This window comes from Hemitrygon akajei, chromosome 5 (assembly GCF_048418815.1).
Source record: "Hemitrygon akajei chromosome 5, sHemAka1.3, whole genome shotgun sequence".
Taxonomy (NCBI): domain Eukaryota; kingdom Metazoa; phylum Chordata; class Chondrichthyes; order Myliobatiformes; family Dasyatidae; genus Hemitrygon; species Hemitrygon akajei.
In genome coordinates this window covers 123335911-123348974 of record NC_133128.1, presented here as the reverse complement: position 1 = coordinate 123348974, position 13064 = coordinate 123335911, and the positions used below count along the sequence as shown (strand labels likewise).

The 13064-nt window shown below is 45.5% G+C and overlaps 1 protein-coding gene across 1 annotated transcript in view; it reads left to right on the top strand.

Annotated features, from left to right (window-relative positions):
- The window catches only part of cps1 (carbamoyl-phosphate synthase 1, mitochondrial), a 180468-nt gene that overhangs the window by 66731 nt on the left and 100673 nt on the right, over positions 1-13064 (top strand). Inside the window, exons 13-15 of the mRNA XM_073046354.1 lie at positions 346-441; positions 4329-4518; positions 8489-8646. Coding sequence (XP_072902455.1) covers positions 346-441; positions 4329-4518; positions 8489-8646 — 444 coding nt within the window. The remainder of the gene's footprint in view (positions 1-345; positions 442-4328; positions 4519-8488; positions 8647-13064) is intronic.

Below are 13064 nucleotides of genomic sequence, written 5' to 3'. Positions count from 1 at the left end.
AACTTCAGGCTGAAAGGGCCAATTTGAAAAGGCATAGTATATAGATGTAACAGACTCCCTTGAGAGTAGAGGTTGAATTGGTGATCTTAATGAGTTTTAAGACAATTAAAAGCCTTGGGAAAGGGAAACTGTCCCCTTGCAAGTGATGGAGGATGGAGGTTGGAGTGGGCATAAGACAGGGAGAGGTAATGTGATAAAGTTGCTGGCGTTTCATTGTCCATGGTAATTGTGGCTCTTCTCAAGGTGAGGAGAATGAAGATGTGCATACCTGCCAGGCTCTGATGGATGAAATTTGAACTTCCTCCCTGTAATGCTTCACAATGATTTTTTTTAAATTGGTTTCAGGTATCCAAGGTTCTGGTCTTGGGTTCAGGAGGCCTCTCCATCGGCCAGGCTGGCGAGTTTGATTACTCGGGATCACAGGCTGTCAAAGCTTTGAAGGTAATTCTCAGATGTTCTTTCTGCTTCAGGAGGCACTGACACACGGTGCAGCTTCCAAAAGCTTTCCCGTGTGTGAGCATGGGCAAGTGTGCAGGCTGACGGAGGGTAGGCACCATTCTACCTGGGTTGCCACCCAGTGTGCAGGCTGAGGGAGGGTAGGCACCATTCTACCTGGGTTGCCACCCAGTGTGCAGGCTGCTATTGCCAAATCTCAGAAGTGCGATGACAGTGGTGGTTGACCAGACCAGTTGTTGGATGAATTTTACGACAGTAAAGAGGGCCGCGTCTGGAGTTACACATCTGAATCAGATTATTACCCCCATAAAGAGACACCATCAAGAAGACTGTGTAGTCAGTCTTGGCCTTTCTTCCCCCCCTCAGCCCAGTCACCTTCACTCTCCCTTATCCCTGAATTACTCCACAGTATACTGCAATAATTCACCTGAGGCTGGCTTTGTTCTTGTTGCTGGGACCTCCAGTAATCACCTGGCCAGTGTGGAATCAACTGTTCCTGTGGCCCTGTCACCATTCTGATCACTGACATCAGAATTGGGGTTGTCTCCTCTTCAACGTAACTACTTGAGGTCTACGTAAAGGTAAAGGCCAAAGTTGTTACTGCCTTTCACCCCCACCCCCATCCCCTAGTCATATATGGGAAGGCTGCCTTATTCCTCTGGACTGTGTAGTGTCGCTGCAAGACGTTTACTGAGGCCGGGGCATTCCTACCAATGGACCCTGAAGGCCATCATACCGAGAGCTGTACTACTGAATGTCCACCCCACATTCAAGATGAGTTTCTCAACCCCACCCAAGAATAGATCTGGATTCAGGTGAGTTTATTGCCATACACATTGTGTTGCTATGGAATTCCTTGCTTGTGTGAAGCTCACCGAGTAAATGGCAATAATAGAGACAATGATGAGCACAAAAGCGGCAGAATATTGCAATGATTGTAGCGCAGAAAGAAATACGAAAGTGGCAATAGTGAAATAACCGAGAGAGATTGAATTAAGAGATTGAGAATGTGGCAACACCTGAAGGGGAAATGTCTGCTAGCAGTTGGGAAGAAGCTGTTCTTGAGCTGGATGTCCAGGCTTTTAATCTCCTGTATCCTCTAGCACCATACCAGGTAGTACATTCTGGGCATCCACCACTCTCTGAGTAAAAAAATTTTACCGCTCACATCCACCTTGAACCTAGTCTGTCTTGCCTTCAAATCATACCCTCTAGTATTAGACATTTCAACCCTGGGAAACATAGTCTCTGTCCAATCTCTCTATGCCTCTCATTATCTTGTAAGCCTCTATCAGATCTCCCCTCAGCCTCCGATGCTCCAGAGAAAACAACCCATGTTTATCCAGCCTCTCATGGCAGCACATGCCCTCTAAACCAGGCAGCATCCTGGTGAACCTCTCCTGCACCCTCTCCAAAGCCTCGACATCCTTCCTATAGTGGGGCAACCAGAACTGTACACAATACTCCAGATGTGGCCTAACCAGACTTTTATAAAGTTGCAACATAACTTCCTAATTTTTGATCTCAGTGCCTCGACTAATAAAAGCAAGCATTCCACCTTATCGACCTGTGAAGCCACTTTCAAGGAGCTATGAAATTGGATCCCGAGGTCCCTCTGCTCAGCACCACTGTTAAGAACCTTGCTGTTAACAATGTACTGTCTCCTTACATTTGCCCTACTGAGGTGCCACACCTCACATTTCTCTGGGTTAAGCTCCACTTGCCATTTCTCAGCCCATACATGCAATAGATCTATATTGTGCTGTACTCTTTGCCAGACTCCTACACTATCCACAACTCCACCAATCTTGGTATCATCCATAAATTTACTAACCCACCCATCTACAATTTCATCCAGATCATTTATATACATCACAAACAGCAGAGATCCGAGCACAGATCCCTGTAAACACCACTAATTACAGAGCTCCAGCTCAAATAAAGCTTTCAACCACTACCCTCTGTCTTCCATGTGCAAGCCAGTTCTGAATCTAAACAGCCAATTCGCCACGGACCCCATGCATCTTAGTCTTCTGGATTAGTCTCCATGAGGGACTTTGTCAAACACTTTATTAAAATCCACTGCCCTTCCCTCCTCAGTCTCTCTCTTCTCCTTGTCAACAAACTCAGTCAAGTTGGTAAGACATGACCTGCCATGCACAAAGCCACGCTGGCTCTCCCTGGTTAGGCCATGGATTTCCAAATACTCATATATCCTCTTCCTAAGAATTTTCCCCAGCAATTTCCCTGCTGTGAGACTCACTGGTTTATAGTTCTCAGGATTTTCCCTTCTCTTCTTAAGTAGACGTACAACATTAGCCACTCGCCAGTCGTTTGGGATCTTGCCTGTGGCTAGAGAGGACACAGGATATCGGTCAAGCGCCAGCAATCTTGTCCTTTGCTTCCTTCAGTAACCTGGGATAAATCCATCAGGCTCTGGGTACTCAACCACCTTAATACTCATTAGGAGGTCTAACATCCCCTCCTCCTTGACATGTGTCCTAACATATTTTAACACTCAGCACTGATCTTCTGGTCCTCTAAATCCTTTTCCTTGGTAAATACTGAAGCAAAGTACTCATTAAATACCTCGTTCACATTCTCCACATCCAAGCTAATGGTGCCCCCCTTTATCCTTGAGTGGTCCCACCCTCTCCCTAGTTATTCTCTTGCTCTTGATGTATGTATAGAGTACCTTGGGATTCACCTTAATCCTACTTGCCAAGGATTATTCATGGCCCCTCCTGGCTTTCCTAATTCCCTTCTTTAGTTCTTTTCTGGCTTCTTTATACTCCTCATGTGCTCTGTTTGATCCCAACTTCTGAAGCTGTACATACTTCTCCTTTTTCTTCCTGATTAAATACATCACCTCTCTGGACATGCAAGGTTCTCTTATCTTTCCATCTCCATCCTTCCTTCTAACCCAGGAGCGTACCTTTCCTGTACTCTGCAGTTGATCTTTAAGTACCCTCCACATGTCTGATGTGGACTTGCCAGAGAAAAGATGTTCCCAATTAATGCTTCTTGGTTCCTGCCTAATGTGCTTGTAACTTGTCCTATTCCAATTTAAGACTCTCCCACAAAGCCCATACCTATCCTTATCTATAGTTGTCCTGAAAGCTAAGGAGTTCTGTTCACTGTTCCCTAACTGCTGACCCACTGAAAGGTCAGTCACCTGGACAGGCTCATTACCCAACCAGATCCGGTACAGCCCTTCCTCTTGTTGGACTGTTCGCATATTGATTTTAAAAAAAACCTTCCTGGATACACTTAACAAATTCAGCTCCATTTAAAGCTCTTGCACTGAGAAGGTCCCAGTTTATATTAGGGAAGTTGAAATCCCTCCATGAAACCAACTATTATTTTTACTAATTTCCTTAATCTGTTCCTCAGTGTCTATTAGTGTCCCCAGTGGCTATTAGGGTGTCTGTAGTACAACCCCATTAGTGTGATTACACCCTTCCTATTCCTGAGTTCTACCCAAATGTACTCAATATCTGACCTCACCATTATGTTTCCCCTGAGCGCGGCTGTGATATTGTCCCTGATTAGAAGTGCAATTTCACCCCCCATTTTACCTCCTCTTCTATCTTGTTCAAAAACTTTGAAAACCTGGTACACTAATCACCCATTCCTACCCCTTTCACAACCAAGTTTCAGTAATGGCTACAACATCATAGTTCCATGTACTGATCCATGCTCTAAGTTCATCTTCTTTACCCATAATACTCCTAGCATTAAAATACACACTCTTCAAGCTATCCGACTCATGATACCTGTTTGTTCGATTTTGCTTTTCAATATTTTCCCTGTCATCTACCTTCTTTTCCAATCCTTCCCTTACTGACCACGTCTTTGGCTGTCTTTTACAGGAAGAAAATATCAAAACTGTATTAATGAACCCGAACATTGCATCGGTGCAGACGAACGAAGTGGGAACAAAGCAGGCAGACACTGTTTATTTCTTACCTGTCACCCCGGAGTTTGTGACTGATATTATTAAAACCGAGAAGCCAGATGGGATACTGCTATCCATGGGAGGGCAGACCGCCCTGAACTGCGGTAAGTTGTTTGCAGGCTCAGCATTATTTATTGCATTTGTCTGGTTTCTGTGGACAAGCATATTCCCTCTCCTCTTCCCTCCCCTGACTGAGCCTCTCTTATCTATGAGTGACCGCTCCACATGTATCAAAGTTGAGTTTGTAGTCATCTGCACAAGTAAGTACATGTGGGCACTTACCTGCGGCTGCATCACAGGCACACAGCATCATATAAGCAGCATTCACAAGAAAATCATAAATTAAGTATACATTTAATTAACTTTTTACAGAAAGAACATAATTAAAACAGAAGAAGTCCATTGTGGTGCATAGTTATTATACTTTTGCTAAGCTGTGGCAATTAGGATTGTTCAAGAAATGAACGGTTGAAGGGAAGTAGCTGATCAAGACTAGACTGTGAAGGTAATTTAACACGATAGATCATTTAAACACTGAACAGGTTACTTAACACTGAGGTGTCAATTCCCTTTCACCCAATGTTTGAAGTTGTTCACTGTTTCAGCTGGGATTATTACAAACTGGAGCGGGAGGAGGGAGTCTAACCAGATCATTCTGAGGTTATTTCTGCTGAAACAGCTGCCTAGGTTATCTCGATTGAGGCATAACATTGGAAGCTGTAGCTAGTGTGTAATGTAACTGTTGTCTCCTTGGGCACAGCAGCGACAAATTGAACTTTAAAGGCCTCCACACCACTTGTGATCAGGGTAAAGTGGAAAGTCCAGTGTTGCAGGCAGCTGGGCCTCTTGTCCGGTTGAATAGAAGCCAGACCTGTTTTTCTCTGCCTTCTGCACTCTCCTGAGCCTGACAGGGTTTGAATCTACACGCTGCTGCTGCGATTCTGGGGCCAGGGTGCAGGTTAGGGACACTCCATGGAAACTCGTGGATCTTATTTGAACTTAATACAGTCAAGTGTCTGAAATGGACCAGTGTGGAGTGGTGAACTACTGTGTGTGAGAGGCATGTGTCGGGGCCACCTTAGCCTGAGTGGAACGAACATCCTTGTGAGGAGTTTTGTTAGTACGGTCGGGGAAGGTTTAAGCTCAGTTGGCAGGGGATGGATGCTCAAGGAAGATGATTTCAAAGTCAAAATAAATTTATTATCAAAGTACGAATATGTCACTGATGAGCTCAATGCCTTCTTTGCGCACTTGGACCATCAAAGCATGGAGGTAACTTCACAAACTCCCACGGCCCCTGATGACCCCGTGACTTCTGTCTCTGAGGCCGAAGTGAGAGCATCTTTCAGGAGGGTGAACCCATGGAAAGCACTGGGCCCAGAAGAGGTACCTAGCCAAGTACTAAAGACCTGTGTTGATCAACTAGCTGGAGTATCCACTGGTATCTTTAATCTCTCACTTTGGCAATCTGAGGTACCCAACTGCTTCAAGCAGTTGGTGCCTAAGAAGAATGAGGTAACTTGCCTCAAATGACTATCATCCAGTAGCACTTACATCCACAGTGGTGAAGTGTTTTGAGAGGTTGGTGATGAAACATATCAGTTCCTGCCTGAGAAGCGACTTGCATCTGCTCCAATTTGCCTACTGTCACAACAGATCACCATTGGTCCTTCACTCAACTCTGGAGACTCAGACAGTGAAGATGCATACATCATGATGTTCATTATCGATTATGGCTCAGCACTCAATACCATCATCCCCTCAAAGCTAACCAAAAATAACTCAATACCTTGGCCTCAATACCTCTTTGCAACTGGATCCTTGATTTCCCCACTTGCAGACCCCAGTCAGATCGGATTGGCAATGACACCCTGTCTATGACCTCCATCGGCACTGGGGCACTTCAAGGCTGTGTGCTTAACCCCCTGCTCTACTTGCTTTACCCTTATGACCGTGAGGCTAAGCACAGCTCTAATGTCATTTTTAAGTTTGCTGATGACACCACTGTTGTTGACCGAATCAGCATTCAGGAAAGAGATCGAAAATCTGGCTGAGTTGAGCCACAACAATGACTCTCGCTCCATGCCAGCAAGAACAAGAAGCTGATTATTGACTTCAGGAGGAGGAAACCAGAGGTCCATGAGCCAGTCCTCATCAGAGGATCAGAGGTGGAGAGGGTCAGCAACTTTAAATTCCTCAGTGTTATCATTTTGGAGGATCTGTCCTGGGTTCTGAACATAAATGCCATTATGAAGAAAGCATGGCAGTGCCTCTACTTTCTTAGAAACTTGTCATCTAAAATTTTGACAAGCGAATATAGATGTGTAGTAGAGTGTATATTGACTGGTTGCATCATGAACTGTTATGGAAACACCATTGCCTTTGAATGGAAAAGCCTACAAAATTAGTGGATATGGCCCAGTCCATCAAAGGTAAAGCCCTCTTCATCATTGAGCACATCTACATGGAGCCATAGGAAAGTTTGTGAGAGTACAGAGAAGATTCAGCAGGATGTGCCTGGATTGGAACTGCTAAGTTATGAGGGTAGGCTGGAAGGGGTGAGCCTGTTCTTCTTGGATCAGAGAAGGTTTAAGGGGGCGTGGTTGAAGCTTGTAAAATTACAATGGGCAAGGACAAGGAACCTTTTCCCTGTGTCAGAAGTAGATATACTAGAGGACATAGATTCAGGGTAAGGAAGAAAAGATTTAGAGGGCATATGAGGTGTACCACCGTCAACCAAAGACTTAGTGACTGCTGGAGAGAGTGGTTGAACCTGGGTCTCTAACTGCATTTAGGAAATGTCATTATGAGCACTTGAATCAGTTGGGCATAGAAGGATAACAAACATGATGCTGATTAACTTGACTCTGAAAGCTCGCACTTGTTCCTCAATCACACTTTATTTACTTGTGCACAAGAACTAAATGGCCCATGTCACCAGACTGTTCAGAAGCTTGAACAGAGAAATGCCACGTTTATATGTTATTTACCAGCAGTTATGAATATTGACCATTTGGTAAACTGTACAGTATGTTCAAATCCATTACTTGCAAGATCAATCGCTAGTCACAACACAGGTGTTAAAAGTCAATAGAAATTACAAGCTGTTGTGTATTTAATATTTTAATAATATCTGTGTAATGTTGTAAATGTATTGTTTGGTTAAGCATTCTTTGTTTACATAATTCTTTGCCAGTTATATGTAAAAGTATGTGAATGGCCTACGTCATTCCGCCACCACATCATTAGTGCATGCCTCACTAAACAAAAAGCAAAGTAAAAATGAAGTAGGCACAGATTTCCTGGTTTTCTGTGTTTTTCTTTCGACTAATTTCTGGAGTTACGAAACAACACAACCTAACAACCAAAGAATACTTGCAAGTTAGTAAAATAATTGTCCCTTAGTTGATTTGTGTTCCTTGAATCCTTCTGTTACATTTTTGTCTTCTCTCCATTTGACAAATGGCTCCAGTCCCCTGCTGTACAAAGGGATGCTATGCTCTTTGAAGACCTTTCTTGCCTGGGATGACTGCACACTGTATGCTTAACCCTTGCATTGCTGCCCTTTCCACAGCCAGGTGCTGGGAAATGGGTTTAAGGTGGATAGGTACCCATGGGCCAGTATGAGCACAGTGGGCTGGGTTCAAGGTGGATAGGTACCCACGGGCTGGTATGGGCACAGTGGGCTGGGTTCAAGGTAGATTTGTACCCATGGGCAGGTTTTGGCACAGTGGGCTGAGTTCAAGGTGGATAGGTACCCACGGGCCGGTATGGGCACAGTGGGCTGGGTTCAAGGTGGATTTGTACCCACGGGCCGGTATTGGCACAGTGGACTGGGGTCAAGGTGAATTTGTACCCACGGGACAGTATGGGCACAGTGGGCTGGGTTCAAGGTGGATCTGTATCCACGGGCCGGTATGGGCACAGTGGGCTGAGTGCTGTACAACTGGATGATCTTTTAGGCTGCATTACTTTTAACACATTGTTGGTAGACTGGGAGTGTCCTAAGTGGTCAGTGTGGACTGAGGTGATTCTGCTATAAGTGGTTAATGTGAACTGTCTTCCTTGTGGCAGGTGTGGAACTGTACAAACAAGGGGTGCTGGACAAGTATGGTGTCAAAGTGCTGGGAACCCCCATCACCTCCGTCATGGCCACCGAGGACAGGCAGCTGTTTGCGGACAAACTGCTGGAAATAAATGAGAAAATAGCTCCGAGCTTTGCAGTTGAGACGGTGAGAAGCAAATGGAAATCCCTCCCTGTCTTTTCTATCTCATCTTTAGCCTATCTGTCTATTGCCGTTTATTGCCCTGTTGTATTGGTCATCACTCTGAATCCTGCACGGGCACTGAATGGCCGATGAGTTTGTTCTTGGGGTTGTTTTCTCTTCTCTTCCTGGAAAGGAATCACCTTTAACTCAGTGTCTCTCCTACCTAATGAAGTGCATGCTGGAGAGGCCCCCGACAGGACCGACCCTGTGGAGGTGTTGACGGAGTTATTGTAACCTCCTGAGCAGGAGGTTCTGTGATGAATGTCCTGTTCATTCATTCTGGTCACCCAAAACTAAATGACACTTTCCATTCTGAAGGAGATGTGTCAGCCCAGATCCTGCTGTTCACTGTCCTGGATTTCACTGGACAGTCCAGAACGGCCATTGATTGGAGCTGCAGGTGGTCACTGTAGGACTGGACAGTCCTGGTTGCAGGTAACACATCCTGGCTGTGTGTACGTTGTTATCACACAGAATCAGCCACATATTTCTGGTGAGTTTGTGTAGAGTTCTGCAGTGGCCTGATTTTTAGCCACTATTCACAACTCTCTACAAGTGGCAGGTGACAATTTGAAGTCTACTTGTTACCTCTCAGTTTCTGACATCATTCCCACTCTCCTCCCCTCTTTCCTCAACTGCTTATCTCCCCCTCTCACCTGGATCCTCCTATCAGCTGCCAGCCCTTCGCTCTGAACATTTTATACTAGTCACCTCCCCTCTAATCTTCCAGTCTAGATGAAGGATCTTGACTGAAACATCGGCTGTCCATTTCCCTCCGTAGTTGCTGACTGACTTGCTGAGTTCCTACAGTGTTTCACCTGGGTGTTGGCTGGTGTGGAATGTTTCAGTCATGAGGAGAGACTGGATAGGCTGGGTTTGTTGTACTTGGAATGGAGGAGGCTGGGGGAGGTACTCGGTTGAGATGTACCCAATAATTGGGTATAGAGATGGTCCCTCATGGAGGGTTGATTCAAAAGACAAAGGTACAGAGTATTCCTGGTGAATTGCAAGTATGATATCTGAACTGGCTTGCTCATAGAAGAGTAGAGGTAGAAGGCTGTTATTTTTGGCTGGAGGTCCATGACTGTTGGTGTTTCACAAGGATTAGTGCCAGGACCTTTGTGATTATGCACATACCAATGATTTTGATGAAAATATTGATGGGTAGATTATCAAGCTGGTGGATGGTATTGAAATTGGTGGACAATATTTATGGAATATCCAATGACAGAGCTGGATAAACAGTAGGTTGGTTACAGATATGGGCAGAAAAGTGGCAGATGGAGCGTAATCTGGGCAAGTGTGAGGTGTTGCATTTTGGGAGGTCAAATAACAGGAGGAAGTATATAGTTAATGGTAGGCCCCTTAACAGCACTGAATTACAGAGAGATATTGGGTTCTCTGAAAGAGGCTACGTGAGCTGAAGTGGTAAAGAAGGGATTTGGAAAGCTTGTCACACACAGAATATCATTATCTGTAACTTCTGCTGCTTTTCACAGTCTTGGCAGCTTGCCTTCATTTGTGGGGGTGTTTAGTATCTGCAAAGGAAGTCATGCAGCAGCTATATTAACTTGGAATGTTGCGTATGGTTCTGGTCACACCATTATAGGAAGGATGTGGAGACTGGAGAGGGTACAGAAGAGGTTTACCAGGATGCTGCTTGGATTTGAGGGTATGAATTATTAAGAAAGTTTGGACACTCACAATTCTCTGTGTAAGGAACTTACCTCTGACTTCCCCCTATACTTTCCTCTAATCACCCTAACAATATGCCCTCTGATATTAGCCATTTTTGCCCTGGGAAAAGTCTCTGGCAATCCACTTAGTCTATGCCCTTTTTACAAACAAGAGAAAATCTGTAGATGCTGGAAATCCAAGCAACACACGTAAAATACTGGAGGAACTCAGCAGGCCAGGAAGCATCTTTGGAAAAGAATAGAGTTGACATGTCAGGCCAAATCCCTTGGGCAGCACTGGAGGAAAAAAATAGCTGAGGAGTAGATTTTAAAAGTGGGGGGAGGGGAGAGAGAAACACAAGGTGATGGATGAAACTTGAAGGTTCCCTGGCCCCCATCTTCTTTTTACTATGGATGTCCAGTCCCTACGCACCTCCATCACCCACCAGGAAAGCCTCAAAGCTCTCCATTTCTTTCTGGACACCTGACCCAACCAGTTCCTCTCCACCACCACTCTTCTCCGTCCAGCAAAACTTGTCTTCACTCTCAATAATTTCTCCTTTGGCTCCTCTCACTTCCTTCAAACAAAAGGTGTAGCCATGGGCACTTGCATGGGTCCCAGCTGTGCTGCCTGTGTATCGGCTGTGTGGGACAGTCTATGTTCCAAGCCTACAATAGTACTTCTCCTATGCTACATCGATGGCTGCATTGGTGCTGCTTCCTGCACCCATGCTGAACTTGTTGACTTCATCCACTTTTCCTCCAGCTTCCACCCTGCCCTCAAATTTACCTGGTCCATTTCCAACAACTCTTCCCTCTTTCGATCTCACTGTCTCTATCTCTGGAGACAGCTTATCCACTGATGCCTATTATAAACCAAAGGACTCTCACAGTTACCTGGACTATACCTCTTTCCGCCCTGTAACTTGTAAAAATGCCATCCCATTCTCTCAATTCCTCTGTCTCCACCACATCTGCTTTGTAGAACAAAAGAGATGTCCTCAATTTTCAAAGAAAGGGCTTCTCTTCCTCTACCATCAAAGCTGCCCTCAACCGCATCTCTTCAGTTTCATGCACGTTTTCTCTTACCCCATCCTCCCACTACCCTACCAGAGATAGGGCTCCTCTTGTCCTCACCTACCAATCCACCAGCCTCCATGTCCAGCATATAATTCTCTGAAACTTCCACCATCTCCAATGGGATCTCACCACCAAGCAAATCTTTCCCTCCCCCCCCCCCCCCCCCCACTTCCTGCTTTCCACAGGGATCGCTCCTTACGCGACTCCCTTGTCTATTCGTCCCTCCCCACTGATCTCCCTCCTGGCACTTATACTTGCAGGCGGAACAAGTGCTACACCTGCCCATATACCTTGTCCCTCAATACCATTCAGGGCCCCAAATAGTCCTTCCAGGTGAGGCGACACTTAACCTCTGAGTCTTTTGGGGTCATTTACTGTATCCGGTGCACCTGGTATGGCCTCTTGTATATCAGTGAGACCTGACGTAGATTGCGAGACTGCTTCGCCAAGCATCTACGCACCATCTGCCAGAACAAGTGGGATCTCCCAGTAGCCACCCATTTTAATTCCACTTCCCATTCCCATTCCGATATGTCTATCCATGGCCTCCTCCATTGTCGGGATAAGACCACACTTAGGTTGGAGGAACAACACCTTATATTATGTCTGGATAGCCTCCAACCTGACGGCATGAACATCGATTTCTCAAACTTCTGGTAATGCCCCCCACCCCTCTCCTTCACCATTTCCCATCTCCTTTTCCATCTCTCACCTTATCTCCTTGCCCACCCATTGCCTCCCTCTTGTGCTCCTCCCCCCTTTTCTTTCTTCCATGGTCTTCTGTCTCTTTCACCAATCAACTTCCCAGCTCTTTACTTCCTCCCCCCCGTTTTTCTCTCTCCTCTCCCTCCCACCTTTTAAATCTACTCCTCAGCTTTTTTTCTCCAGTCCTGCCGAAGGGTTTTGGCCTGAAACATTGATTGCACTCTTTACCATAGATGCTGCCTGGCCTGCTTTCCACCAGCATTTTGTGTGTGTTGCTATGCCCCTCTTATCGTCTTTTACACCTCTATCAGGTCACCTCTCATCCTATTTTGCTCCAAAGAGAAAAGCCCTAGCTTACTCAGCCTGTCCTCATTAGACATGCTCTCCTATTAAAACAGGCAGCATCCTGTTAAAGCACCTTTGCACCCTTGCTAAATCTACATCCTTCCTATCATGAGGTTACTAGAATTGAACACAGTATTCCAAGTGTGGTGTAATCAAGGTTTCCTGGAGCTGTAATACTACCTTGCAGCTCTTGAACTCAAACCTCTCACTAATGAAGGCCATATGCCTTCTTAACCATCCTATCAACCTGTGGCAATCTTGAAGGATCTACAGATCCCTCTGTTGCTCCACACAGCCTAGAATCCTGCCATTAACCCTGTATTTTCCCTTCAAATTTGACCTTTCAGAGTGAATCACCTCACAGGTTGAGCTCCATCTGCTACTTCTCAGCCCAGCTCTGTAATATCCTGTTGTAACCTTCTGCACTATCAAGAGCGAGAGGACGTAAGTTTAGCAAAGAGGAGAAAGATTTAGTAGGAACCTCAGGGGCAACGTTTCAACCAGAGGGTGGTCAGGATATGCCATGAGCTGCCAGAGGCAGGTAACAACATTTAAAAGGTATTTGGCCAGGCACAC